Source organism: Stenella coeruleoalba, assembly GCF_951394435.1.
Source record: "Stenella coeruleoalba genome assembly, chromosome: 1".
In the NCBI taxonomy this organism is placed as follows: Eukaryota; Metazoa; Chordata; class Mammalia; order Artiodactyla; family Delphinidae; genus Stenella; species Stenella coeruleoalba.
The window spans coordinates 43,208,648-43,234,645 of record NC_137169.1 but is presented as its reverse complement, the minus strand read 5'-3'; the positions used below and the strand labels follow the sequence as shown (position 1 = coordinate 43,234,645).

The 25,998-nt window shown below is 36.4% G+C and overlaps 2 protein-coding genes across 3 annotated transcripts in view; one reads left to right on the top strand and one right to left on the bottom strand.

The window, feature by feature from the left end:
* The window catches only part of ZFYVE9 (zinc finger FYVE-type containing 9), a 133,797-nt gene that overhangs the window by 104,125 nt on the left and 3,674 nt on the right, over nucleotides 1–25,998 (bottom strand). For both annotated transcript variants that reach the window (XM_079903931.1, XM_079903930.1), the window contains exons 2-3: nucleotides 17,567–17,672; nucleotides 11,960–14,061 (exon numbers count right to left, since the gene is read on the bottom strand). In XM_079903931.1, coding sequence (XP_079760057.1) covers nucleotides 11,960–14,061; nucleotides 17,567–17,636 — 2,172 coding nt within the window. In that variant the 5' untranslated portion in view covers nucleotides 17,637–17,672. The remainder of the gene's footprint in view (nucleotides 1–11,959; nucleotides 14,062–17,566; nucleotides 17,673–25,998) is intronic.
* On the top strand, nucleotides 267–1,204 carry LOC307196860 (large ribosomal subunit protein mL51-like). Its single transcript, XM_079942279.1, has one exon. The coding sequence runs from the start codon at nucleotides 578–580 to the stop codon at nucleotides 887–889; it is 312 nt and encodes a 103-aa protein (XP_079798405.1). The 5' UTR covers nucleotides 267–577; the 3' UTR covers nucleotides 890–1,204.

Below are 25,998 nucleotides of genomic sequence, written 5' to 3'. Positions count from 1 at the left end.
GTAAGACAGAGAAAGACAAATACCAGACAAGCTCACTTATATGTGGAACCTAAAAACTACCAAATCAAAACAAAACAACAACAAATAATGAGCTCACTGAATCAGAGAACAGATTGGTGGTAGTTGCCAGAGGTGGGGTGAGGATGTATGTGAAACAGATGAAGGTGCTCAAAAGACACAAACTTGCAGTTATAAAATATATAAGTCATAGGGTGTAGTGCATGCCATCCTAACTATATTTAATAATACTGTATTGCATATTTGAAAGTTGCTAAGAGAGTAAATCTTAAAAGTTCTCATCATAAGAAAATTTTGTAACTATGTATGGTACAGATGATAACTGGACTTATGGTGATCATTTCACAGTATATAAAATATATACAAATATCAAATCATTATGTCATACACCTGAAACTAATAAAATGTTATATGTAAATTATACTCAATTTTTAAAAAAGACAGGGAAGAATCTTCCCCACAGGGTCCTCCTTTTTCACGGCTGGTGGAGAGGAGGCCCTGACGGTGCCTGCTGGAGATGCCGCATTTGTAGTTGGGTAGTGGCCGTGCCCCTGGGACCATGACCCACTCTGTCACCCCCAGGACAGGAGGTGTTCCCAGACTGTTCCATGTGAGGGTCACCCTCCCGCCCCGCAAAGTGGTTGATTGTTGGAATGAGAAGAGAGCCACATTCGGGGTATATGACAACATCGGGATCCTGGGAAACTTTGAAAAGCACCCCAAAGAACTGATCAAGGGCCCCATATGGCTTCAAGGCTGGAAGGGGAATGAATTGCAGCGTTGTATCCGAAAGAAGAGAATGGTTGGAAATTGGATGTTCATTGATGACCTGCACAACCTGAACAAACGCATCAGCTATCTCCACAAATAATTTAACTGACGTGGAAAGTATCGGTAGAAGAGAATGCTGGGAACTGTGGAAGAGGTGTATCTATCACCCAAGAGAAAGGGAAAGTACTTTTCCTTATGAGGAAAGGGATTTGTATGCTCTCAGGAATAAAATGGGACTTCTTTGAAAAAAAAAAAGGGGGGGCCTTCCCTGGTGGTACAGTGGTTGAGAGTCCGCCTGCCGATGCAGGGGATGCGGTTTCGTGCCCCGGTCCGGGAAGATCCCACATGCCACGGAGCAGCTGGGCCCATGAGCCATGGACGCTGAGCCTGCACGTCCGGAGCCTGTGCTCCGCAACGGGAGAGGCCACAGCAGTGAGAGGCCCGCGTACCGCAAAAAAAAAAAAGAATCTTAAATGTATATTTCTAAGTCAAAGATGCCAGTTTGAAAGCCAACATAATGTATGATACTAACTATAAGACATTCTGGAAAAGCCAAAACTACAGAGCCGGTGAAAAGATCAGTAGCTTCCACGGTTCAGAGAAAGTAAGGGAGAAATACATAAGTGGGGGACAAGGGACTTTTAGGGTAGTATAACTATTCTATATGATACTGTAATAGGATAGATAATATGCATTTATCAAACCCATAGAACTGTACAACACAAAGAGTAAACTCTAACAAAAACTATAGCATGTATTTCTTTTATAAAACTTTTGTTAATAACAATGTATCAATATTGGTTCATCAATTTCAATAATGTACCACACTAGTGCAAGATGTTAATAATGGGGTCGACTGGGGGGGCGGGGGTATATATACGTTCTGTTCAATTTTTCTGCTGTAAAAATAGTCAATTCAATAAGGAAACAGTAGTCTTAAATGACACATTAGACCACTTGGACTTAATAGATATCTACAGGACATTCCATCTAAAAAAAACCGAATACACATTCTTTTCAAGTGCACATGGAACGTTCTCCAGGATAGATCATATGCTAGGCCACAAAACAAGTCTTAACAAATTTAAGAAGATAGAAATTATATCAATCATTTTTCCAACCATAATGGTATGAAACTAGAAATCAGCTACAGGAAAAAAAATGGGGAAAACACAAACACGTGGAGACTAAACAAGATGTTCCTAGAAAACCAATGGGTCAATGAAGAAATCAAAGAGAAAATCAGAAAATACCTTGAGGCAAATGAAAATGGAAACACAACTTTCCAAATATCTATGGGATGCAGCAAAAGCAGTTAAAGGAGGCAAGTTCATAGCGATACAGGCCTACCTCAAAAAAAAAGAAAACTCTCAAATAAAAACCTAAATTACCAACTAAAGGAATTAGAAAAAGAAGAACAAAGCCCAGGGTCAGTAGAAAACAGAAAATAATAAAGACCAAACTGAATTTAAAGAAAATAGAAATTAAAAAGAAAAAACAAAAAACAGAAAAGACCAATGAAACCAAGAGCTGTTTTTTTAAAAAAGATAAACCAAATTGATAAACCAATAGTCCCACTTATCAAGAAAATAAGAGACAGGACCCAAATAAACAAAATAAGAAATGAAAGAGGACAAATAACAACTGATGCCACAGAGATACAAAAAATCATAAGAGAATATTATGAACAGTCATATGCCAATAAATTGGACAACCTAGAAAAAATGGACAAACTTCCAGAAACATATAACCTTCCAAGAATGAATCAGGAAGAAAGAGACAATGTGAACAGACCAATCACTAGTAGTGAAATTGAATTTTTGATTAAAAAAAACCCCCAAAAAACAAAAAACTCCCAGCAAACAAAAGTCCAGGACCAGACAGCTTCATAGGAGAATTCTACCAAACATATAAAAAAGAGCTAACTATTTCTCAAACTACGCTTGGGAATTCCCTGGTGGTCCATCGAATGGGGCACAGGTTCAATTCCTGGTTGGGGAACTAAGATCCCACAAGCCGTGTGGAGTGGCCAAAAAAAAGAAAAAGAAAGACACAAACAAACTATTCTAAAAAAATTGAAGAGCAGGGAACACTTTCAAATTTATTCTACGAAGCCACCATTACCCTGATACCAAAGCCAGACAAAAACACTACAAAAAAAAGAAAATTACAGGTCAATATCTCTGATGAATACAGATGCAAAAAATCCTCAACAAAATATTAGAAAACAGAATTGAACAATTATATAAAAAGGATCATACAGCATGATCAAGTGGGATTTATTCCAGGGATGAAAGATGGTTCAATATCTGCAAATCAATCAATGTGATACACCACATTAACAAAAAGATAAAATCACATGATCATCTCAATAGATGGAGAAAAAGCATTTGACAAAATTCAACAGCCATTCATGATTAAAAAAAAGAAAAAACTCTCATCAAAGTTGGTATAGAGGGAACATATCTTAACATAATAAAGACCATTTATGACAAACCCATAGCTAACACCATATTCAATGGTGAAAAGCTGAAAGCTTTTTTTTCTAAAATCAGGAACAAGACAAAGGATACCCACTCTCAATTACTTCTATTTAACATAGTATTGGATGTCTTAGCCAGAGCAATCATACAAGAAAAAGAAAATAAAAGGTATCCAAATTGGAAAGGAAGAAGTAAAACTGTCATTATTTGCAGATGACACGACACTACATATAGAAATACCCTAAAGTCTTCTCTGAAAAACTATTAGAATAAGTGAATTCAGTAAAGTTGCAATATACAAGGTTAATACACAGAAATCTGTTGCTTTTCTATAAACTAATAATGAACCACCAGAAAGAGAAAGCAAGAAAATAATCTCGTTTAAAATTGCATCAAAAAGAATAAAATACCTAGGATTAACTTAACCAAGGAGGTGAAAGACTGAAAACCATAGCACATGGATGAAGGAAACTGAAGATGATACAAAGAAATGGAAAGATATCCCATGTTCATGGATTAGAAGAAGTAATATTGTTAAAATCTGTACTACCCAAAGCAATCTACAGATTTAATGCCATCCCTATCAAAATACCCATGACATTTTTCACAAAACTAGAACAAATAATCCTAAAACTAATATGGAACCACAAAAGACCCTGAGTTGTCAGGGCAATCTTGAAAAAAAGAAAGCTGGGGTTAGCACACTCCTTGACTTCAGACTATACTACAAAGCTACAGTCATCAAAATAGCACAGTAGTGGCACAAAAAGACATATACAGATCAATGGAACAAAACAGAGAGCCCAGAAATAAAGCCATGCACTCATGGTCAATTAATCTATGACAAAGGAGGCAAGAATATACAATGGAGAAAAGACAGTCTCTTTAATAAGTGGTGCTGGGATAACTGGACAGCTACATTTATTTTACAATAAAACTCCAAGAAAACATAGAGAACATTCTTTGACACATATCACAGCAATAGTTTTTTAGATCTGTCTTCTAAGCCAAAGGAAACAAAATCAAAAATATACAAATGGCAACTAATTAAACTGAAAAGCTTTTCTACAGCAAAGGAAACCATTAACAAAACAAAAAGACAACTTACAATATGGGAGAAAACATTTGCAAATGATATGACCAGTAAGGGGTTAATATCCAAAATATATAAAGAGCTCAAACAATTCAATTTAAAAAAAATACAACCCAATTTAAAAATGGGCAGAACACATGAACATTTTTCCAAGGGAGACACACAGATGGCTAACAGGCACATGAAAAGATGCTCAACATCACTAATCCATCAGGAAAATGCAAATCAAAACCATAATGTGATATCACCTCACACCTGTCAGAATGGCTATCATCAAAAAGTCTACAAATAACAACGTCAGCAAGGATTTGGAGAAAAGGGAGCCCTTGTACACTATTGGTGAGAATGTAAATTGGTGCAGCCACTATGGAAAACAGTATGGAGATTCCTCAAAAAATTAAGAATAGAACTAACATATGATCCAGCTATCCCACTTCTGGTTATTTATCCAAAGAATATGAAAACAGTACTTGAAAAAGATATAGACACCTATGTTCATCATGGCATTATTTACAAGAGCCAAGTTATGGAAACAACCTAAGTGTCCATCAACAGATGAATGGAATAAGAATATGTAGTGCATACACACACACACACACACACACACAATGGAATATTACTCAGCCATTAAAACGAATGAAGTTCTGCCATTTACAACAACATGGATGGACCTAGAGAGTATTATGTTTAGTGAAAAGAGTCAGACACAAAAAGACAAAACTCTATATTATCACTCATATGTGGAATCTAAAAAATGAAACGAATTAATATGACAAAACAGAAACAGACTCACAGATATAGAGAACAAACTAGTGGTTACCACTGGGGAGAGGGAGGAGGGGAGGGGCAAGACAGGAGTAGAGGATTAAGAAGTACAAACTACTATGCATAAAATAAATAAGCTATAAGGATGTATTATACAGTACAGGGAAATACAGCCGTTATTTATAATAACTTTAAATGGAATATAGGGAATTCCCTGGTGGTCCAGTGGTTGTTAGGAATCTGCGCTTTCACTGCCAAGGGCATGGGTTCAATCCCTGGTCAGGGAACTAAGATCCTACAAGCCATGCAGTGCAGCCAAAAAAACCAGAGTATAATCTGTAAAAATACTGAATCACTATGTTATACATCTGAAACTAACATAATACTGTAAACCAACTATACTTTTTTATTTTTTTGATGTTGGAGGTAGGAGTTAATTAATTAATTAATTGATTTTGCTGTGTTGGGTCTTCGTTTCTGTGCAAGGGCTTTCTCTAGTTATGGCAAGCGGGGTCCACTCTTCATCGCAGTGCGCGGGCCTCTCACTATCGCGGCCTCTCTTGTTGCAGGGCACAGGCTCCAGACGCGCAGGCTCAGTAGTTGTGGCTCACAGGCCTAGTTGCTCCACGGCATGTGGGATCTTCCCAGACCAGGGCTCGAACCCATGTCCCCTGCATTAGCAGGCAGACTCTCAACCACTGCGCCACCAGGGAAGCCCAATCAACTATACTTTAACTTTAAAAAAAAAACTATTAATTTCTTAAAGTAGGTATGTCCAGGGAGCTGGACTAGGGACTAGGGATATGTAAAAGTAGGTAGAAGACTGCCATCTTTCAAGATATAAATATTACTTTGTTTAAAATAAAAATAGTACCAGGTCTCTTCATCCCATCTAAAAATGTGTGTTTTATTTTCAATTTCAACAGTTATTTTTAACATGATATTTTAATTCTTTAAAGTATTTTTCACTTAAACTAAAAATATACTATAATGACATAAATATCAAAATATTATTAAATATATAGTTCTTTTATAGACAAAATTACTCCTGACTACTATGGAACAGTAATTCAAATTAAAAGCACAGAGTAAAATACTGACTGTAGTTTGCCATTTTATACATAAACATATATAATATTATATAAATTATATAAACCTTTGTTATATAAATATAAATTTATATAAAATATAACATTTTATAATTACATTTATAAATGTTCATTATATGTTAAATACCTATAATCCCCAGTGTGTAGAGGAAGACGGCTTTCTAGAACTATATTAAAAATTAATCTAGATCAGTTTTCAATATGTCATTTTGACATTATACATATCATCAAGCTGTTTTAAACTAATGGGATGAAGATCATGTGTGGCTAAAAGGACTGGTACTATTGGAAATGAATCAAAAGGGAAAGAGTAACTGCAAAATAAAATCCCCAGTGTAGCCCACTTAAGTGGTACTGTGATACACAGCATCCCAGTCGAACTGAGATGATTTCCAGAAAACATACTTTCAGCACAGCACATTTCAAAATGTTTAATGGCATATTCTTCCCACAAAGTGACCTTGGTTAATCAAGTATGTTTAACAATAACTTTACAGAGATAAATCAGTGGCTAGCACAAACCTTTCCATTTCCTTTTCTTCCTTATTTAAACACAGACGTTCAGAGCTGCAAGGAAACAAAGATAAAGTCTATGCAATCCCCTCCTTTTACAGCAGAGGAAACAGAAGCCCAGAGCTGTTTCATACCCATTTCAGTGTTCTTTTCATACTACCTGTCCTACAGTTCTCTTCTCTGTCCTGTCTATTCAAATCACCATCTATTCAAACACAGTAAAAAAAAAACTCATCTATTTTGAATTCTACTTTTAAAGTCAGTTAATGTGGAAAAATAGTAAGTAAACTGGAGTGGTATATATTACTGTCACTAAATCTCTCCTTATTCCAGGACTTGGCACCCATATTGTTCTTTTCCTAATTTGTAGTTCAAGACCTGATAGGTGAAGTAAAACCTAAAATCCTGCTACCTTTGCTAGATTCCCCCATCAACTGATAGCACCAATCACTGAGCATTTTGTCTTCCTTTCAAATTCCCAATCCTTTACCACTGTCCAAAACTGATGTTCACCCAAAGACCATGACTTATATTTCTAGTAAGCTATCCAAATACAGATAAATTTTGTTGCTATGTCCAGTGTAGTAAAAGAGCAAAGGGCTTTGGAGTCAGATAAATTTGTGTTAAAATCCATGCACTCTCATTTATAAGCTCTGAGAATTTAGGCAAGTTACCTAACCTTTCTGAGGCACATTTTTCTCCCCTGTAACTGTATCTCAGAGAATTGTGTTGTTAGACCAGATAAGCCTAGCATAAAGTGGAAGTGTTAAAAAAAAATGTTACTCTCATCTTTCACACCATCCTAAACAAAGTTTCTATGTTGTAAGTATCAGTTCAAGAATTTTTACTTTAAAGGCTATTCTTATGTCTACTTCAGTAGACAGAAGAGTCATTAACCAGCTAGCATCTCGTAAGTAACAACCTGCCACATAAGTGGCAGTAATGGATAAAGTGTGATAAAGCCTTGTGAATGACCAATAAAAAATAAAAAACTTTTCCTTTAAAAATTCTTCTCCACTTTCAAAAACCTCTTTCCTGTACTCTTAAACTCAAAAGCTTTTCTTAGGCCTTTGAAGTCAAATAATCAAATAAAAAAGGGTCAAAATATTCAGGGCAAATGGAACTTGACAGAGAATGAATAACCATATTCTGCTAGATTCAGTGATTTCTCTAGGAAATTATTATGGATATATAATAACAGTGATCATCTGAACTTAGAGGGCACCTTTCTGGAAGGGAGTTCCCTGTACCTTTTTCTTTTCCTCTGGCCGCGCCATGCTGCTTGCAGGATCTTAGTTCCCTGAACAGGAATTGAACCTGGGGCCACGGCAGTGAAAAGGGCTGAGCACTAACCACTGGATCACCAGGGAACTCCCCTCTGTACTCTTTCTATTCTGTAATTTATCACCTATCATACAGCCGAAGTAGAGATTACACTGCTATAGAACAATTATCTAAATTAATAATGTGTGAAATCATAAAATAAAACTCACATTTGCTGAGCATTTTAGAGTATGACATAGTTTTCCAATTAACAATGAAGACAAGAATAGAATCCAGATGTCCTGATGTCCATTACAACAATATAGAAATAAACTGCAGTATTTTAACACTTTCATAAATTCAACATAATTATTTTATATTCTTCTTAATGACATTATACCAAGATAAATGAATGTTGTAACAAGTATAATATCTACTACTCATCAAGACCTGGATATAGGCCCTATGTTTTGCTAAATAATTTCCCACAATTTTCTATTAACTCCTTCTATATTCAAGTGAATTTTTATCATGGCCCATTCTCCTGTACGATGATTTCCCTTTCCCTACTGCTAATTCTCCACCTGTGCTCTGCTGTGATCCCATTTTCCTCACATACTTTAGAACTGTGATACATAAATTATATCCACTTTCTTATATCTCCTCCTCCAAACAGTCACTTATTTTTTTTTTTTTTTTGGCCGCACCACACGACATGCAGGATCTTAGTTCCCTGACCAGGGATGGAAACTGCGTCCCCTGCAGTGGAAGTGCAGAGTCTTAACCACTGGAGTGCCAGGGAAGTCCCAAATAGTCACTTTTTGTATCATGATTTTCCTGACTCCTGCCATTCTGGGAAAAATTAAGCTCTCATTTCTCAACATGCCTAAAGCATTTTGTTCATACTGCTATTATGAATGAGGAGAGATGCTAGGAGAAGCAGTATGTCTGAAGGAAAGAGTCCTAGCTTTAAAGGTGGCTCTAGTACTTTCAAGCTGTGTGACCTTGGGCATATTCCTTGACCTCTTTGAGCCTCTAATTCTTGATCTGTCAAATAGTAAAAAATTAACCACCCATTCTACAAGACAGTAATGGGTATTCTACAAGACAGTAATGGAATGAATATAAAGCACACATAACTGGCTCTTAATACACTGTATTATAAATTGTTGTGGGATGGTCTGTTTGTCTACTCAGATCAATAGTTCACAATGATTTTTTTAGCATTTTTGAAAAACTACAGGAAATCCAGACACTCCTCTCCCACACAGTGAAATCAGTGCCTCTGATTATAAACTCTATGAGGTCATACATTCCAATTTATGTATATCTGAATCTCCAGTACCTAGCCCAGAACCTTTCATATATTAGATGCTTAATATATGCTTGTTACAGTAAAGAGAATTTATTAGCTATAGATATTAAATAAAGAAATTATTGGAAATAACTGGATAGTAGATATATTAGAATGGAACAAACTAAATTTCTTTTTTCAACAGTAAACATTATTTTACAAAATCACATTGCTTGGGGTATTTTTCTAGCTAAATTCCAAGTATAATTTGATTAATTTACTATCTAGAAAAACTATAGCTAAGTTTATAAGCCCCTTTCTTCTGAGGAGCTCAAGGATTTTTACAGACATTACCTCAACAATCCTAGAACATCCCTGAGGAAAATGGAGATGGAAAAAGAAAAAAAGATGGAATATGAATCCATAATCCATATGAAGCCATAAATTTATAAATTCTGCAAATTCCACTCAGCAAAAATTCCATGTAATTTTTCAGCTTATGTGCATTTTGCCCCATTTTCTTTCTGAATCCACCTAAGTTACCTATTTAGTCATTACATCTGTATATGCTGGTCTGGAACAAAAGCATTTTTATTATTTGCTTAAGCAAAATTTTGGAATTTCCCTGGTGGTCCAGTGATTAAGAATCCGCCTTCCAATGCAGAGGATGCAGGTTCGATCCCTGGTCGGGGAACTAAGAATCCACATGCCGCGGGGCAACTAAGCCCGCGCACCACAACTAGACAGCCCACATGCCGCAACTACTGAGCCTGCACACTCTGGAGCCCATGCACCACAATGAGAGAGCCCGCACACCACAACTAGAGAGCCTGTGCACTCTGGAGCCCACGTACCGCAACTACTGAGCCTGCGTGCTCTGGAGCCCACATGCCACAACTAGAGAGAAGCCCGCATGCCGCAACAAAGAGCCCACCCGCCACAACGAAAGATCCCGTGTGCCACAACTAAGACCCGACACAGCCTAAATAAATAGATAAATAGGAAGGAAATTTTAAAAAAACAAGCAAAAATTTCTGAAAGTGTTATACACAGTAAGCAAAACATAGAACAACGAAAAAATGATGACTCTAATCCCCTAACAGAAAACTGTTCAGGCTACTGACCATAGGTTTACTTCAGACTGCGAAATATTTAGAAATTAGACACATTATTTTCTCCAAATTTTAATAATCAGAGACTAACAGCCCAGTTTCAGCTTTAACTACTTTCTGCTCCCCATCATTTGGTTCTTTTGTTCTAGGACCCTATAGTAGCCCTTTTTGAATGCCCACCCAGGAACCATTCTCCCCCTTTTCCTTATTAAGAGAATCCCACTTTTGTTGAGGCAACACTGGGCTCAGCCCCAGGGGATGAATCATGATTGATCTTAGCCAATCCTGGCAATCCTGTTCCCTGTTGTCAGTCATTGGTTTAAATTGGACCTGTGGTCTAGAACTGGCTAATAAATTGAAAGAAGTTGCTGGGGATTCTTTCTACCCTGATGAGAGGGCAGCAAGAGGAATAGGCTCTTTTGCCACCAACCAATTTCTCTGCATTTGGGAAGTAGTCAGGTTGGACTTGATGCTTAAAGCTGTGCCACTATCTTGAGACCACGAGGGAAAGGCCAAGAGAACTTCAGTGATCCTGACTCTACACCCAGACATAACAGAGTCTCTATTTTCAGGCCTCTTGTTATATGAAATAAATGTTACTTTTGTCTAAGTAACTGAGGGCCAGATATTCTGTTCCTTGAAGTTCAAGTCAACTGAATGAATACAGACAGACCAATAAATCAGGCAAGAAGGAAAGTAGAGGTTAATTACTGAGTACTTACTATTACATGTAATTTCATTTAATCTTCACAACAGCCCGATGAAAATTATCTTTTGATTCATTTTTTATGAAAAAATAAAACTTAATAAAGTTATATAGTTAAAAGTAACAAAGCTGAAGTTCAAATCCAGAACTGACACCAAACCTTACATTCTTTTTAAAAATACAAAATCCCATTTCCTCCTTGTTTACTTACAGTTCTCGTTTAAAAAACAGACTAGTATATTGATGTGGTACTAGCTAACAGAATTTAGGGAGAGCTAAGGAATATCACCTATTCTTATAACCTTGTCACAAGGATCTATAGTCTTCAACTCTTTTTTGTATCAAAGTTATATGGGGGGGGAAAGACAAAAATATATATGTGTACCAAAAGTTCCAGAATGTCTAGTACAATGGCAAAAATCCTACAGCAAAAACTGGGATGGATTCTAAGTATAATATCCAATTACTCAAGAATTAAAAAATATGAAGTCAATCACAAACATTTCTTAAATCAAAAGAATAACTTCCTTATTTCAAGCTATTCCATTAACCAAGTATCAATACAGTAACCAAAGTTACCACTTCCTCAGTTCTCATCTATTCATGAAAACTGATTCAGCTTAAGTCTTCACAACAAAACAAAAATTATATAAACACTAAGAATCAGCAAGGTGATTTTTCATTTGGAAATTTACTAGAATTGCATGCTCAAAAACTATTTATGATGTCATCTCAAGGAGAAGTATGTTCACCTTATATTACCTTTATTAATTTCTAATTGAGCATTACAAAATGCACACGCCAGATTCCTGAGCTGATACACCCAACTTACCTTCCCACATGCTCTGCAATGATGCCTCCTTTTGGTGAATGTAAACCTGGCTTCACATTTCATGCAATTTGGAGCCTGAGAATCTGGTACCCATACTGGAGCCACTTCACCCAGAGTGGTAAATGGCTTTCTAGCAGAAATTCCAAACTGACCAGCTCTGAGATCATTATCTGGGCTTTCTGGAGGTAATGCAACGCACTGTCTACTGGATATCCCAGACTCATAACTTTCTAAATGTTCCCCATTTGTATCAGCGATAGAGATATTTCCCAAAGAGGCATTGCATACATTGGTTGCTGAATTTTCCCCTAATTTTGCTTTCCCAAGAACATCATTTTTGTTTTTAATATTATTTCCATTGTTTGCAGGAAGGTCATTTTGTAAATGGTCTGATAATGGCTTTGGAATTTGAAGTTTAAGATTAGAAGGTTGCTTGGGTCTTGCACCACCAAAAGGAACACTGATAGACTGCAGGTTTGCTACTATCTTGGGTGAAGATTGCCCAAGCACTGATGGAACCTGGCTACAGAAATTGTGTAAGTAATTTTTCTTCATTAGGTCACCAGTGCTGTTTAAAAGTAGTCCACTCCCTTCTGTGGCTTCATTTCCTCTCTGTTCATAAATATTTGAGTAGCATTCTGACTTGCTCTCCTCTATTTCCTTTTCTTCTGTTACTGAATCTTCTTTGGAAGGTAAAGTCTTTGGAACAAAACAAACAACTGGGCTCTGCATTCCATAGGAATCACAACAGTTAGATAGTGAATTTGCTGCTGGTGTATCCATAACAGTGGAGAAATCGCATCCTTCACTTTCATTCATGCAAGTTTGTTTTAAATCTAGACCTGCTTCTGCCATTCTATCACACTCTCCTCCACTATCATCATAAATATCTTCAGGCTGATTCATGTGCAGAAACTTCTCATTTTCTTTATTTACTTGGCTGTCATTCATCTTGTTTGGTTTAGTCAATTTCCAATTAATCACCTCCTGAGATTCAGAGAAATGCTCAGTCATATTAAGAAGTTCTGTAGTGCCAAGAATTTCTTCATGTTTACAGCCTTCATTTTCATCAGCTCTAACTTCACCAGGCACAAGGCAATCTGAAAACTGTTCACCGTTATCATCCCTGCCAGACCCATTAGGCATGTCAGCTTTGAGAAGCAAAGGTAAACCAGACTGGATGGATTCTTCAGTTGTTCTTTCCTCTGCTGGCTCTTTTTTCATCAAAATTCCCTCACTCAAGTGGGAAAAGGAGTTTGGACTCCCTAGATCTGTCCTAGGAGAGCTGGTTTTGCCAGTGAGAACCTCATCTGGTGTAGAGTCCTCTTGCTTTACAGCAGGACCTTCATCTGTTCCCTGGGATGAGATTACTGAATCTGGTGTTAAACTTGTAATCACAGACATGGTGGGGTCTCTATCTATATTTTCATCATCCTGTAACTGTGAAGGGGTACAGACATTGGCTAGATTATCAGATGAAGCAGTACATATGTATTTAACAGAATCCCCCTCTGCATTTGGTCTACTCAATGGATCCATTTGTTTCTCTGAGTTCATATCTTTTTCAGTGGACCCATTTACACTTAAACTAAATTGATCAGTTTGTCTGTTTTCGTTATCCAGTGAACAGCTAAAAGCATCCATGAGGGATTGACTATTATAATTATTACAATCCTGCAAATCGCTTTGTAATGTCCTTTTATCACAGTTATGCATGACGGCTACAACAAGAACGCTCTTCTCATCTGGCAGACAAGGAAGATTTCCACATTTCTTCTCTCCCACTTCGACAGTACCGCATTGATCATCTTGATTACAGTTCCTCTTAATTAACTGGTCTTCTGCAACTGCATTTTCATCAATCCACATTGTGTTGGTCTCTGGATTCAGACTACAGTCCTGTCCATTAGCACAATGGTCCTCTCCCTCTGTGTTAAGAGGAGCTGAATGAGCCAGGGAGAAGACTTTCAGCTGTGGCTGTGACTCAGAAACTGTAGGTTCATTCACACTGGCCAATGCAGGGTTAAACGACAGTCGGGGAGAAGGGGGATCTAGAATCTTATTCCACCTTGTATCCAATAAAATAGGAGAAACGGTTTCATCTGAAAAAATAAATAATTATAATAAGTCTGCTGGTAACACTGATAAGGCTAGGACTAAGTTAATCAACTACATTTGCAAATATGCCCTGAAATTAAAATATTCCTAGGATATGTGAAAACAGAATATTCCTAGGGTATGAAGTTTCTAATTTCTAGCTAAGGATAAGAAAATACATTTAAGACTGTTCCCTGTATTATATATCACCAAATGGTAATATCTCAGAACATTCCAAACAACAAAAGAATTCTACTTCAATCTAGTTGGCATAATTAAAGTGGCCCCCAGGCTGTACTTTGGGGCTGGGGAGGGGAGGGCAATAATGGGGAAGGCCTTGGACTGGCCCAGCACAACATGGGGTAGGGGGCTAATCTAAGGTGGAAGAAAAATCAGAACGGTGATGAGGATACAGTAATTGAGTGGGAAGGAAAACAAAGGAATTTTCTGTGGAGATGGCATGCTCTGTAATCTACATCATGACTGAGATGTGGTTACATGGATATATCTCTTGGTCAAAACTGTACAGTTAAGATCTACACATTTCAATGTATAAATTCTATCTTCAAAAAATTGTAAAAAATAACAATGAAGCAGGGAGGAGCAAATGAAGATATATAAATGAAAAATGGCAGCATGTCAATCACTGCTGAAGTTGGGTAATGGGTACACTAGAGTTTATTACACTCTTCTATTTACTTTGTATATATTTGAAATTTGCCCACAATAATAAGCTAAAAAGTTTGTTACAGCATGTGAAATTCTGCTTATAACCATGTCACAATACATTATTATTTAGGTTCATATTTACACTATTATCTGAGGAAATTTGGCAGAAAGTATCATTTGCCATATTAAAACAACCTTCTTATATTCTACCAATAAGCATAATCTCATTTAATGTTTCTGTTTATTTTTTAATAGATCATAACTATGATGGCATTTTCCCAAGTTATTGTGCTATGTGTCTAATTAGAGAAATAAGAAATTATGCACTTATTGCTTTTCCTGTTTTCCTATAGTAAATATGATAATCACAGCCCTGAAGTTATACAGACATGCTTTCCTCTCATAAATCTTTAATGCTCCCTTGGCACCTTGTTCATATCTCTATTAAAGCATTTATTACACTGCATTGCAATGGTTTATTTACCTGACTTTTTCAGGCAGAAACCACTTATTTCCATCAATGTAAATCCTTGCTTTGCACAGCACCTGATATGTAGCAGGTAGCATATATTTATTGTAGCACCATAAATATATGCTATGTGAGTATCTACCACTGTAAAAGCATTGGGTGGACTTTGAGATTAAATGATAGCTCCAAGAAGTATATAATCTAGTTGGAAAAATAAGAAATAGATACAATACACATGAATCGCTAACTAGCAGTACAGAATAGCATAAGTATTCAAAAACTATTATGTAGTAGTAGAAAATAAATTGAGAGGACAAAGGTATTTTACAGGCTGAGGCAGCAAGCTTGAATTCATGGAAGCAGGAGGAAATGGGCTGGGCTTCAAGGACAATTTTACAAAAAGTTTGGAAAACAGGGCATTCGTAAGAGGGGAACAAGTAAAAGTACAGCCCCAAACACAACAATCTGAGAAAGCAATTAAGTAAATCAGTTTGGGTTGAAAGAAGAATTAGTGTAAGAAAGTAGTGAAAAGAAGCTAGAAAGGTCAGATTGTAAAGGCCATAAAAAATCAGATTGCGTGAAGAATGGGCTTAATACGCTCTGAGTGTTAAATGTTAAATCCTGAGTTTACCAAATTTGGGCTAGCAGAGGCTTGAGATTTGGTAACATGTATTTCCTTTAAAAAAAGAAATCATATTTCCAAGCTGGTTCACAGAAATAAAAAAGAAACACTGTCTCTTATAAGAATATTTAATAATATTCAAACAGAAATGATCATGTATTAAAATTTTCATTATTTAACCACCAACTGGGTATAATGTTAATTATCTAATGTCATCACAGTTTGTGTGTGGTACATTTTTCATTTAAAGGAGGAAATTAACATGAAATGAGAAAACACTTTAAAAAAAATATATTTGGAAAGGTACCAGGCTAGAGGTGGTAGTTTTAATACAACTGGTACTGAGATGTTTAAAAAATAGTTGAAAACAAATGAAGAGCATAGTTACAAACAAGCTGGCTTCTGAAATTACTCTCCTTCTAAAGGAGTTATTTTGGTAAGCAAATGCTATATTTCAAACTAAAATGACAATTTTTACTGACTCAACAAAAATGTACTGCAAATCAACTATATACAAAATACCCTACTAGAATCTACAGAAGTCACAAAGAGACTGATGTAAAAAACAAATGATTTTATTAATGAGAGTCAATGGTATTCTAGAAGAATAGTATTCACAGGATTAGGTGTAGCATTTGTGTAGATGACAAATAACTGATAGGGCCAAACCAAAGAAGAGATTGAGAAAATACTTGTATAAATGACTGAAACTAAGAGGATAATATACCTTTCACCTTGGTATGTATAAAGCCCACCTAGATCCCATAAAATCCAAAAAGATTCGGTATCACGTTTACATGAATCAGGAGTTAGGCTAGGGTCACGGGTTAGCTTTGGGTCATCAACGGTAAAATGTAAGAGCAGGCCATTCCAGGTATCTTTCTTCTCCCTTCTTACCCCCATGAGCACATATCTTTTTAATGCTTGCTCTAGCATAGGCCCAAAACAACAAAATCAAAACTAATCTCTCTTCCCAACTGCTATCAAAGAACAACCTGAATCACCAGATATAGTAAAGGTTTGGAGACTACTACTAAAATCATGGGCTTTAGATGGAAATATATCACTTTGTAAACTTGTTATATGCCATTTTCTGTTAGAAATCAAGAACACCAGGGAAGCAGGATAAAGTGAAAGACAGATATTTAATTATGGCTTACACATTCTAGTCATACTGAAAGGTAAATTTAAGGAAAATTCCCTAAATGAAGTGAATCTTTAGCAGACATTTTTTGACTGAGCCTTGAGAATATATAATTTAATTAACCATTTGGTAGATACTTAAAAATGTAAATCTTTTAAAATTAGGTTTAAAATGGATCTTGCTTTATTGGTCAATCAATATGAAAGAAGCTATTTTCTTAACTTGGGAAATACAATCACACATTCTAAAGCTTTTCCTGACCATAAATTGGATTCTAATCCTGCACTTATGAACAAACTAACTTGGGGAAGATGCTTAACCTTTCTGTACCTCTATCTTCATCTGTAAAATGTAGGTAAGATTTACTTTCATGGGATTATTTTAAAGATTAAATGATATAATCCATGTGAATGATTTAGCATAGTATCTGGCACACAGTTAGTGCTAACAAAAATGTTAGTTCTTCCTCTGAATATTAATATATAATACTATCATTATTGAGGCATTGGACCTTCCTTTCTTTTTTTTAAGTACTGCATCCTCTTATAATCCCACATTTCCTATATCATAAATACATTCAAACAGAGTCACCAAGTAAATTCTCACCTTCGTTTTGTTCAAATTCATCTAACACCTTGTCCAGGTTGTAAGCTTCTGCTTGGAAGTAATTCTCCATCGGTGAGAAAACACCACTCAAGAGACTTGTTTAAATCTAGAAAATAGATCAAATTTGTATTACACTTTCAATTATTAAAATATTATTTATAGACATTACAACTGGTAAAACAGAAATACAAAGGATCTTAAGACTATGATGAACAATTACATGCTAATAAATTGGACAACCTAGAATAAATGGATAAATTCCTAGACACATACACCCTACCAACAATGAATCATAAAAAAAAAGGAAAATCTGAACAGACCAATTACTAATAAGGTGATTGGATCACTAATTAAAAAACATCCCATAATACACTCTCTGATGCCAAACTATACTACAAAACTACAGTAATCAAAATAGTATAGTACTCACACAAAAACAGACACATAGATCAATGGAAGAGAATAGAGAGCCCAGAAATAAATCCACACTTGTATGGGCAATTAATCTATGACAAAGGGAATGGGGCAAAGACAGCCTGTTCAATAAATGGTGTTGGGAAAACTGGACAGCTACATGCAAAAAAAAAAAAAAAAAAAAAATTAAACCGACTACTTTCTCACACCATATATAAAAATAAACTCAAAATGGATAAAAAGACTTGAACGTTAAGACCTGAAACCATAAAACTAGAAGAAAACATAGGCAATATGCTCTTTGACATCAGTCTTAGCAGTTTTTTGGGGGTATGTCTCTTCAGGCAAAGAGAAACAAAAGCAAAAGTAAACAAATAGAACCACATCAAACTAAAAAACTTTTGCCCAGCAAAGAAAACTATCAACAAAACCAAAAGGCTGCCTACTGAATGGGAGAAGATATTTGCAAATGATATATCCAACAAAGGATTAGTATCCAAAATATACAAAGAACTCATACAAGTTAACATCAAAAAAAGAAAAATTAAAAGTGGGCAGAGGATCTGAATAGACATTTTTCCAAAGAAGACATAAGATGGCCAACAGGCACATGAAAAGATGCTCAGCATCACCAATCATTGGGGAAATGTAAATCAAAACCATAAAGATATCATCACACCTGTCAGAATGGCTATCATCAAAAAGAAAACAAATAACAAGTGCTGGAGAGAATGCTGAGAAAAGAGAACCCTTGTGCACTACTGGTAAAAATGTAAATTGATTCAGCCACTACAGAAAACAGTATGAAGGTTCCTCAAAAAATTAAAAACATAACTACCATATAACCCAGCAATTCCATTTCTAGGTACGCAACCAAAGGAAAGAAAATCAATATCTGGAAGAGAGTCTGCACCTCCATGTTCACTGCAGCATTATTTACAACAACTAAGACATGGAAACAACCGAAATACCCATCAAAAGATGAATGGATACAGAAAACGTGGTGTGTTTGTGCATGCGTGTGTGCGTGCATTAGTGTGTATAAGATAGAATATCATTCAGCCATTAAAAGGAAGGAAGTCCTGTCATTGTCAACACCATGGATGGACCTTGAGGGCATTATGCTAAGTGAAATAAGTCAGAGAAAGCAAATACCAGATGAACTCACTTATACGTGGATTCCAAAACAACCAAACTCACAGAAACAGAGAACAGATTCAGTGTTGCCAGAGGCAGGGTATAAGGGATGACAGAAACAGGTGAAGGTGGTCAAAAGTTACAAACTTCCAATTATAAGATAAATAAGTTCTAGGGATATAATGTACAGCATGGTAGGTATAGTTAACAATACTGCATCATATATCTGAAAGTAGCTAAGAGAGGTAATCTTAAAAGCTCTCATCAAAAGAAAAAAATGTATAACTATGTGAGGTGATGGATGTTAAGTAAACTTATTGTGGTAATCATTTCACAATATACACATATATTAAATCATTACATTGTGCAACTTAAACTAATACAATGTTATAAGATCTGACTTACATACATCATGGAATGATTACCACAATGAATTTTGTGAACATACATCATCTCATATAGATACAAAATAAAAGAAAAAAATTTTATCCTTGTGTTGCAAACTCTTAGGATTTACTCACTTAACAACTTTCATATATAACATACAACAGCATTAATTATATTAATCGTGTTATATATTACATCCCTAGTACTTATTTATCTTACAACTGGAAGTTTCTACCTTTTGACCACCTTCATCTAATTCTCCCTCCTCCCACCCTATGCTTCTGATAACCACAAATTTGGTGTCTTTTTCTGTTTGTTTTTTTGTTGTTTTTGAAGTGTAACTGACCTACAATACTATGTTAGTTCCCAGTGTACAACGTAGCAATTTACTATCAATATTTCTATAAATTACAAAATGGTCACCATGGTCAACTTCTATTTATTAATTGGCTCCTGTTAGGTAATTTAAGTTTAGGTAGACAAGCAGGCTGCATAATCTATGAATGGTTTTTCTTAAATCTGTCTTTTGTGTCTAATGACTTACAGTTCAAAAAACTTTCATATACATGCCATTTTTAATAAAGACTGCATATTTAGACTGTCCAATGCAAAGAGATGAATAAAATTTCTCACAACACACAATCTAGCATATTTAATATACACCTACAATAGTTAGCATTTCATGGTCATTATATGTAAAATATTAGTAAACAAACAATCAGATCAACATATTTATAGTGCCTCTACTGTATGCAGGGTACTGGGATCAACTGAAGTCTCAGATATCATCCCTAACATCAAGAATCTTAACATTTACTTAATGGTAAACAATGCTAAATAAGAAAATTTAAATAATAATAAATGATTTTAATAACAACACAGCACAAGAGACACAGGTACTACGTGATTAATCTGTCAGATAACATTAACAGATAAGTGTACCTGAATAAGTACTGTAAAAGTTCAAGAAATGGGAACTTCCCTGGTGGTCCAGTGGCTAAGACTCCACACTCCCAATGCAGGGGACCCGGGTTCGATCCTCGGTCAGGGAACTAGATCCCACATGCCACAACTAAGAGTCTGCATGCCACAGCTAAAGATCCCTCGTGCCACAACTAAGACCCGCACAGCCAAATAAATAAATAAAATAAGTATTTTAAAAGTTCAAGAAATGGACCAGATCACGAGTCTGGATGGTCAAGAAAGGCATTATTTATGGATTTGAGCTGAGTTTGGAAGGACAGATAAAATTTTAACAGATACCCCAGAGAGGAAGATGCAGAAGTGAAATTTCAAACAGGGAGAGACATGCAAGGAGTGATCTAGGAATGGGCAATTATTGAGGGATCAGTGAAATTGGAGCAAGGATTTATTTACATGGATAACAGCAGGACACAGCTGGAAACACAGACAGGCATCATATTATGGAAGCCCTGGAATGCCAGTCTGAGAAAGATATTGTTTATACTTTAAGCAATGGGAAGTACTATAGCATAATGGATAAGAACATGAACTCTAGGACTCGATTGTCCAAGTTCTAATCCTAGTTCCTAACTCACTTACTAACTATATGACTTTGGGGAAGTTAATCAATTTACCTGAGACTTAATTTTCATCTATAAAACTGAGTAATAATAGTACACACCAAAAGATTAAATAAATTGACATAGGTAACACATTTAAAACACTGCCTGGCACATGATAAGTGCTTCATAAGCAATTATTTAAGTTTTTAAGCCTTGGAGTTGATCATTTTATTATAAAATAAATAACCTAACAACAGTGATTACACAGGCTAGTTTTCAGCCCCATCCTCCCTTCCACTAATATTTATTGAGCACCTATTATGTGTAGACACTATGCTTGGTGCTGGAACACTACTTGAATATACATTTCTTCAATGTACCATGCCCTTTTCCTCTTCAAGACCTTTTATCTGTCTCCCCCTCCTTGCCAAAATAACTCTGCATCTTTTAGCTCTTAGCTCAAAAAAAAAAGACAAGAAGTCTTCCCTGAACCCCTAAAAAAAGTGATCTCCCCTTATAATCTCTCACAGTACCTCCACTTTTCCTTTTATAGTAATTATCACAATCTATAAACATACATTGGTGTGATTATTTGATTAATGTCAATCTCTCCCACCAGACTCTAGACACCACAAAGACACCCACTAGACTGTGTTCACCATGTGATTCCCACAGAACCTGATGTGGTACCTATTCAATAAACACCTGTGGAATGAATAAATGAACAGTATAAACAGTTAGTGTTTATACTCTGTTTACACTCAAGAAGTTGTGTTAAACTTCAATTATAATTATTGATTATGATTGATAATGATTATGATTGATAATTATTGATTATCTAAAACAGATGCTTTTAGGTAAACAGTTAGTGGGGAAGAAAATATTCACAATGCCTCAAAATATCATTTCACAGATGACTTATTAATTCCAAAGGAGAAAATGTATGTTTACAGTGAAGAGATGCAGTAATCACTACCTTAATCAAATGATCAAGCTTAGCATCACTAACAGTTTAACAAGCTGACAATATGTATCTCCTGATGTGATGCAATAAACTTAAAACATCACCCACAGTTATTCTTCTCCAAACTGTTTAATCTGAATTGAATCACGAACAATTACAAATCTAGAATGTGAGGCATTCTGTAAGACAGCTGTCTGGACTCTTCAAAAAATTCGGTGTTATGAAAAACAAGATCATTCTGAATTGAGAGAGACTAAAGAGATTAAACAACCAAATGCTATGCATAAACACTAACTGGATCCTAGATCAAGAAAAATACACAAATAGGGACTCCCTGGCGGCGCAGTGGTTAAGAGTCCGCCTGCCAATGCAGGGGACACGGGTTTGAGCCCTGGTCCAGGAGGACCCCACATGCCACGGAGCAACTAAGCCCATGCGCCACAACTACTGAGCCTGTGCTCTAGAGCCCGCAAGACACAACTGCTGAGCCCGCGCACCTAGAGTGCGTGCTCCACAACAAGAGAAGCCACCACAATGAGAAGCCTGCGCACCACAACAAAGAATTGTCCCTGCTCGCTGCAACTAGAGAAAGCCCGAGCGCCACCAACTAGAGAAAGCCCAAGCGCAGCAATGAAGACCCAGTGCAGCCAAAAATAAATTAATTTAAAAAAAAAGAAAATACACAAATACCCATACACAGCAAAAAAAAAAAAAAAAAAAAAGACATTTAAGGAATAATCAGGGGAATTTGGACTATACATTAGTATTACATTGAATTAATGATCTTTTTTTGGATATGATAATGGTATTTAAATTTTGTATGCGAATGTCCTTACTCATAGGAGATGCCTGCTGAACTATTTAGGGAAGAAGTGTTATGTTATCCGTAACTAACTTTCAAATAATAACTTTCAAATAATTCAGGAAAAAAGTATGTGAGTGTGAGTGAGTGGCAAGGGTGGAGGAGGTGAGGAGAGAGGTGCTCAAGAAAGAGACAAAATGGTAAAAATTGATGAATCTGGTGAAGGATATATGGGTCTTCACTGTACTATTCTTTCAACTTTTCTATAGGCTTGAAATTTTTTAAAAGAAAAGGTAAAAAGTGTACTGAGCTTGTGGTGGGAAGCATTCCTTCCCACTTTGAATACAGAAATTCTAGACAAAATAGATTATTTTTAAAGAGTTTATACAGTGAAATTCAAAAACAAGAAAGAGAAATATGCCATTAACCAAGAAGAAATCAAGCCACAGCGATGAGTGAGAACTGAAGTGTGGCAGTTCACAGAGGTTACAGAACTAGACAGCAAACTTCAGACCTGGGATTTGAAAGCTAGCAGGTAGGATGGGAAGTATGTGCTATAAACTTCTAGAAGTTTCTGCATTACAGAAGGCCAGACTGGGCTCTCTGCATAAAGCCAGGAGCTGGAGAAAAAAGTGCCCCAAGTGGCCCCAAGACTCAGCAATGGTGCAGGATGGAATAGTGCGCCAATAAAATCAACTTTCAGAAATCAGAATTCCTAGCCTGTTCCTCCCTCAGGATTGGTAATGAAACTAAGTCTTCCCATTCATGAACATAACATGGTTTATCTCCTCTTCCTCAGCTCTCCTCTTCCCGTGACTTGCAGTAATGTTTTTAATTTTAAGAAGTCATTAAATATGGGACAGTGGGGAGAGAAGAATGCATGTGACTGTAAAGGAGTAGCACAGGGGATATATCCGTGGTGATAGAATCGTGCTGTATCTTAAATTGTAATGGTGGTTACATAAATCTACCTGTGATAAATGGGAGAGAACTACATACACTCGTGAATATGCTCACAGCAGCATTATTCATAACAGCTAAAAGGTAGAAACAACCCAAATATCTATCAACTGATGAATGGACAAATAAAATATTAATTTCCTGGGTTTTATATTTTCTCGAGTTATGTAAGGTGTAACGAATGAGAAAAACTGTGTAAACGAAACTTTCTACAGCATTTTTGCAACTTCCTGTGAGGCTATATTTACTTCAAAATAAAAAGTTGAAAAAATTTAAATAAAAGGGAAAAATTATTAAAAATTCAATAAACAGGGAGCAGATGAAGAGGGCATCTGTGTAAGGGGGGGAGTCAGAGCCCAAGTGTGGTGAAGCAGATGTCCTTGCACAGGGGTGGCCCGGCATAATGTGTCAGAGCCCCAGGGGGAAGGAAACTGCCTACACAGGACAGCCCAGTGTGGGGTGTTAGAGCCCAACAGAGGTAAGGAAGGCATCCACATGAAGGGGATGGTCTGGCAGACAGAGAACACAAGTGGGTAAGGCGGCTTCATATGCAGGAGGGGTGAGGAGGAGATATAAGAGGGCAGTCCAGGGTGGCGGGTCAGAGCCTGAGCAGGATTAGAAGGACCAAGGGGAGAAGAGAGTGATAGGACACGGGTTACATGTAGAAAGATGGATCAAGTAAGTGACTACATGAAGGGCAATGGGAGCAAGGTTTCTCACTGTTGGAGAAGGGGTTAAAATGCAGAAAAAGAGAAAACTGGAAAGAACCCTGCCGTGTTGGTTTGGAATCTGGGGTATCAGTTTGAACTCATGGACTTCAATAAACATACTTATAGCAATAAACATAGTGTTGTGTTCAATGAACATAGCAATAAACATAGATGTAAAAGTGTGTGTGTGTGTGTACACATATATTCTCTAGTGCTATACACAAAGAATCTTGGAGCAGCAAATCCTCAGCTCAATTCCATGTAGCAATGAGCATACCTAGCACCAGATTTGATTTATAAATATTGTTATTCACTAAAAGGAACAAGGGCTCCATGGAAAAATGGCTGATTCCAAAGCTGGAGTAGAAAAAATACAAGAACTTTGATGAGGATGGAGGGAAACATGAACCATCGCACATTGCTGGGAAGAAAGTAAAATGGTGTGGCAACCCTGGAAAACAGTTTGGCAGTTCCTCAAAAAGTCAAGAAAAGTTACCACATGGCATAGCTATTCCACTCCTAGGCTTATACCCAAGAGAAATGAAAACATATATTCACACAAAAACTTATCTGTGAATGCTCATAGCAGCATTATTCATAACACCAAGAGATGAAAATGACACAAAGATCTATCAACTGATAAATGGATAAATAAAGTGTGGCATTATACATTGACAAAATATAATATTATATGATAATTAAAATAAAGTACTGCTGTATGCTACATCATAGATGAATCTTGAAAATATGGTAACTGAAAGAAGCAGACACAAAAAGCTACAGATTACATGATTCCATTTATATGAAATGTCCAAAACAGGCACAGAAACAGAAAGTAAATTAGTGGGTTGCCAGCAGCTGGGAGGAACTGGAGGGAAATGGGGAGTAACTGCTAACAGATGAAAGATTTCTCTTTGGGGTGAAAAATGTTCTGGAATTAGACAGTGGTGATGATTGCAAGACTCTATAAATATATAAAAACCACTGAACTATACACTTTAAAAGGGTGAATTTTATGGTATGGTGTGTGAATTACATTTCAATTAAAAAAAAAAAAAGGAAGCGTCCAAGAATGATGGGGACATGTTAAAAGGACAAAGAAACCAGCTTGAAGGAGCTTCCACAGACCAAATCAGAGACAATCTGAGCATCAAAATAAATAATGGTAGCAACAGATTATAACCCACTGGATAAAACAGAAAGCCATAAGTCTTTACAACATAAATGAATGAATTCCAAGTGTGATGAGGAATGGGATATTTAAATAGTTTCAAAGTTCCTCTCCACAAAAATACTTACTAATTACAAAAAAAAACAAAGAGTAACTTCAGAGGCAAATCCTGGCAGATGCCACGTTACAGAAGTGATCAAAGTGAACACCATCAGTAATAGGACAAACAAAAATCCATGCTCCCTGACAGATTGCAATGAAGAGGACACAGCAATGCCCAGACTAGGGGAGACTGTGGGAGGACTGGGGGGCGGCGGGGACAGGAGGTGTACAGAAACTCCCTGTACTTCTTGCTCAATTT

Excerpts from the sequence above, each read along its gene's own strand:
- LOC307196860 (XM_079942279.1), top strand. The coding sequence starts at position 578 with ATGACCCACTCTGTCACCCCCAGGACAGGAGGTGTTCCCAGACTGTTC.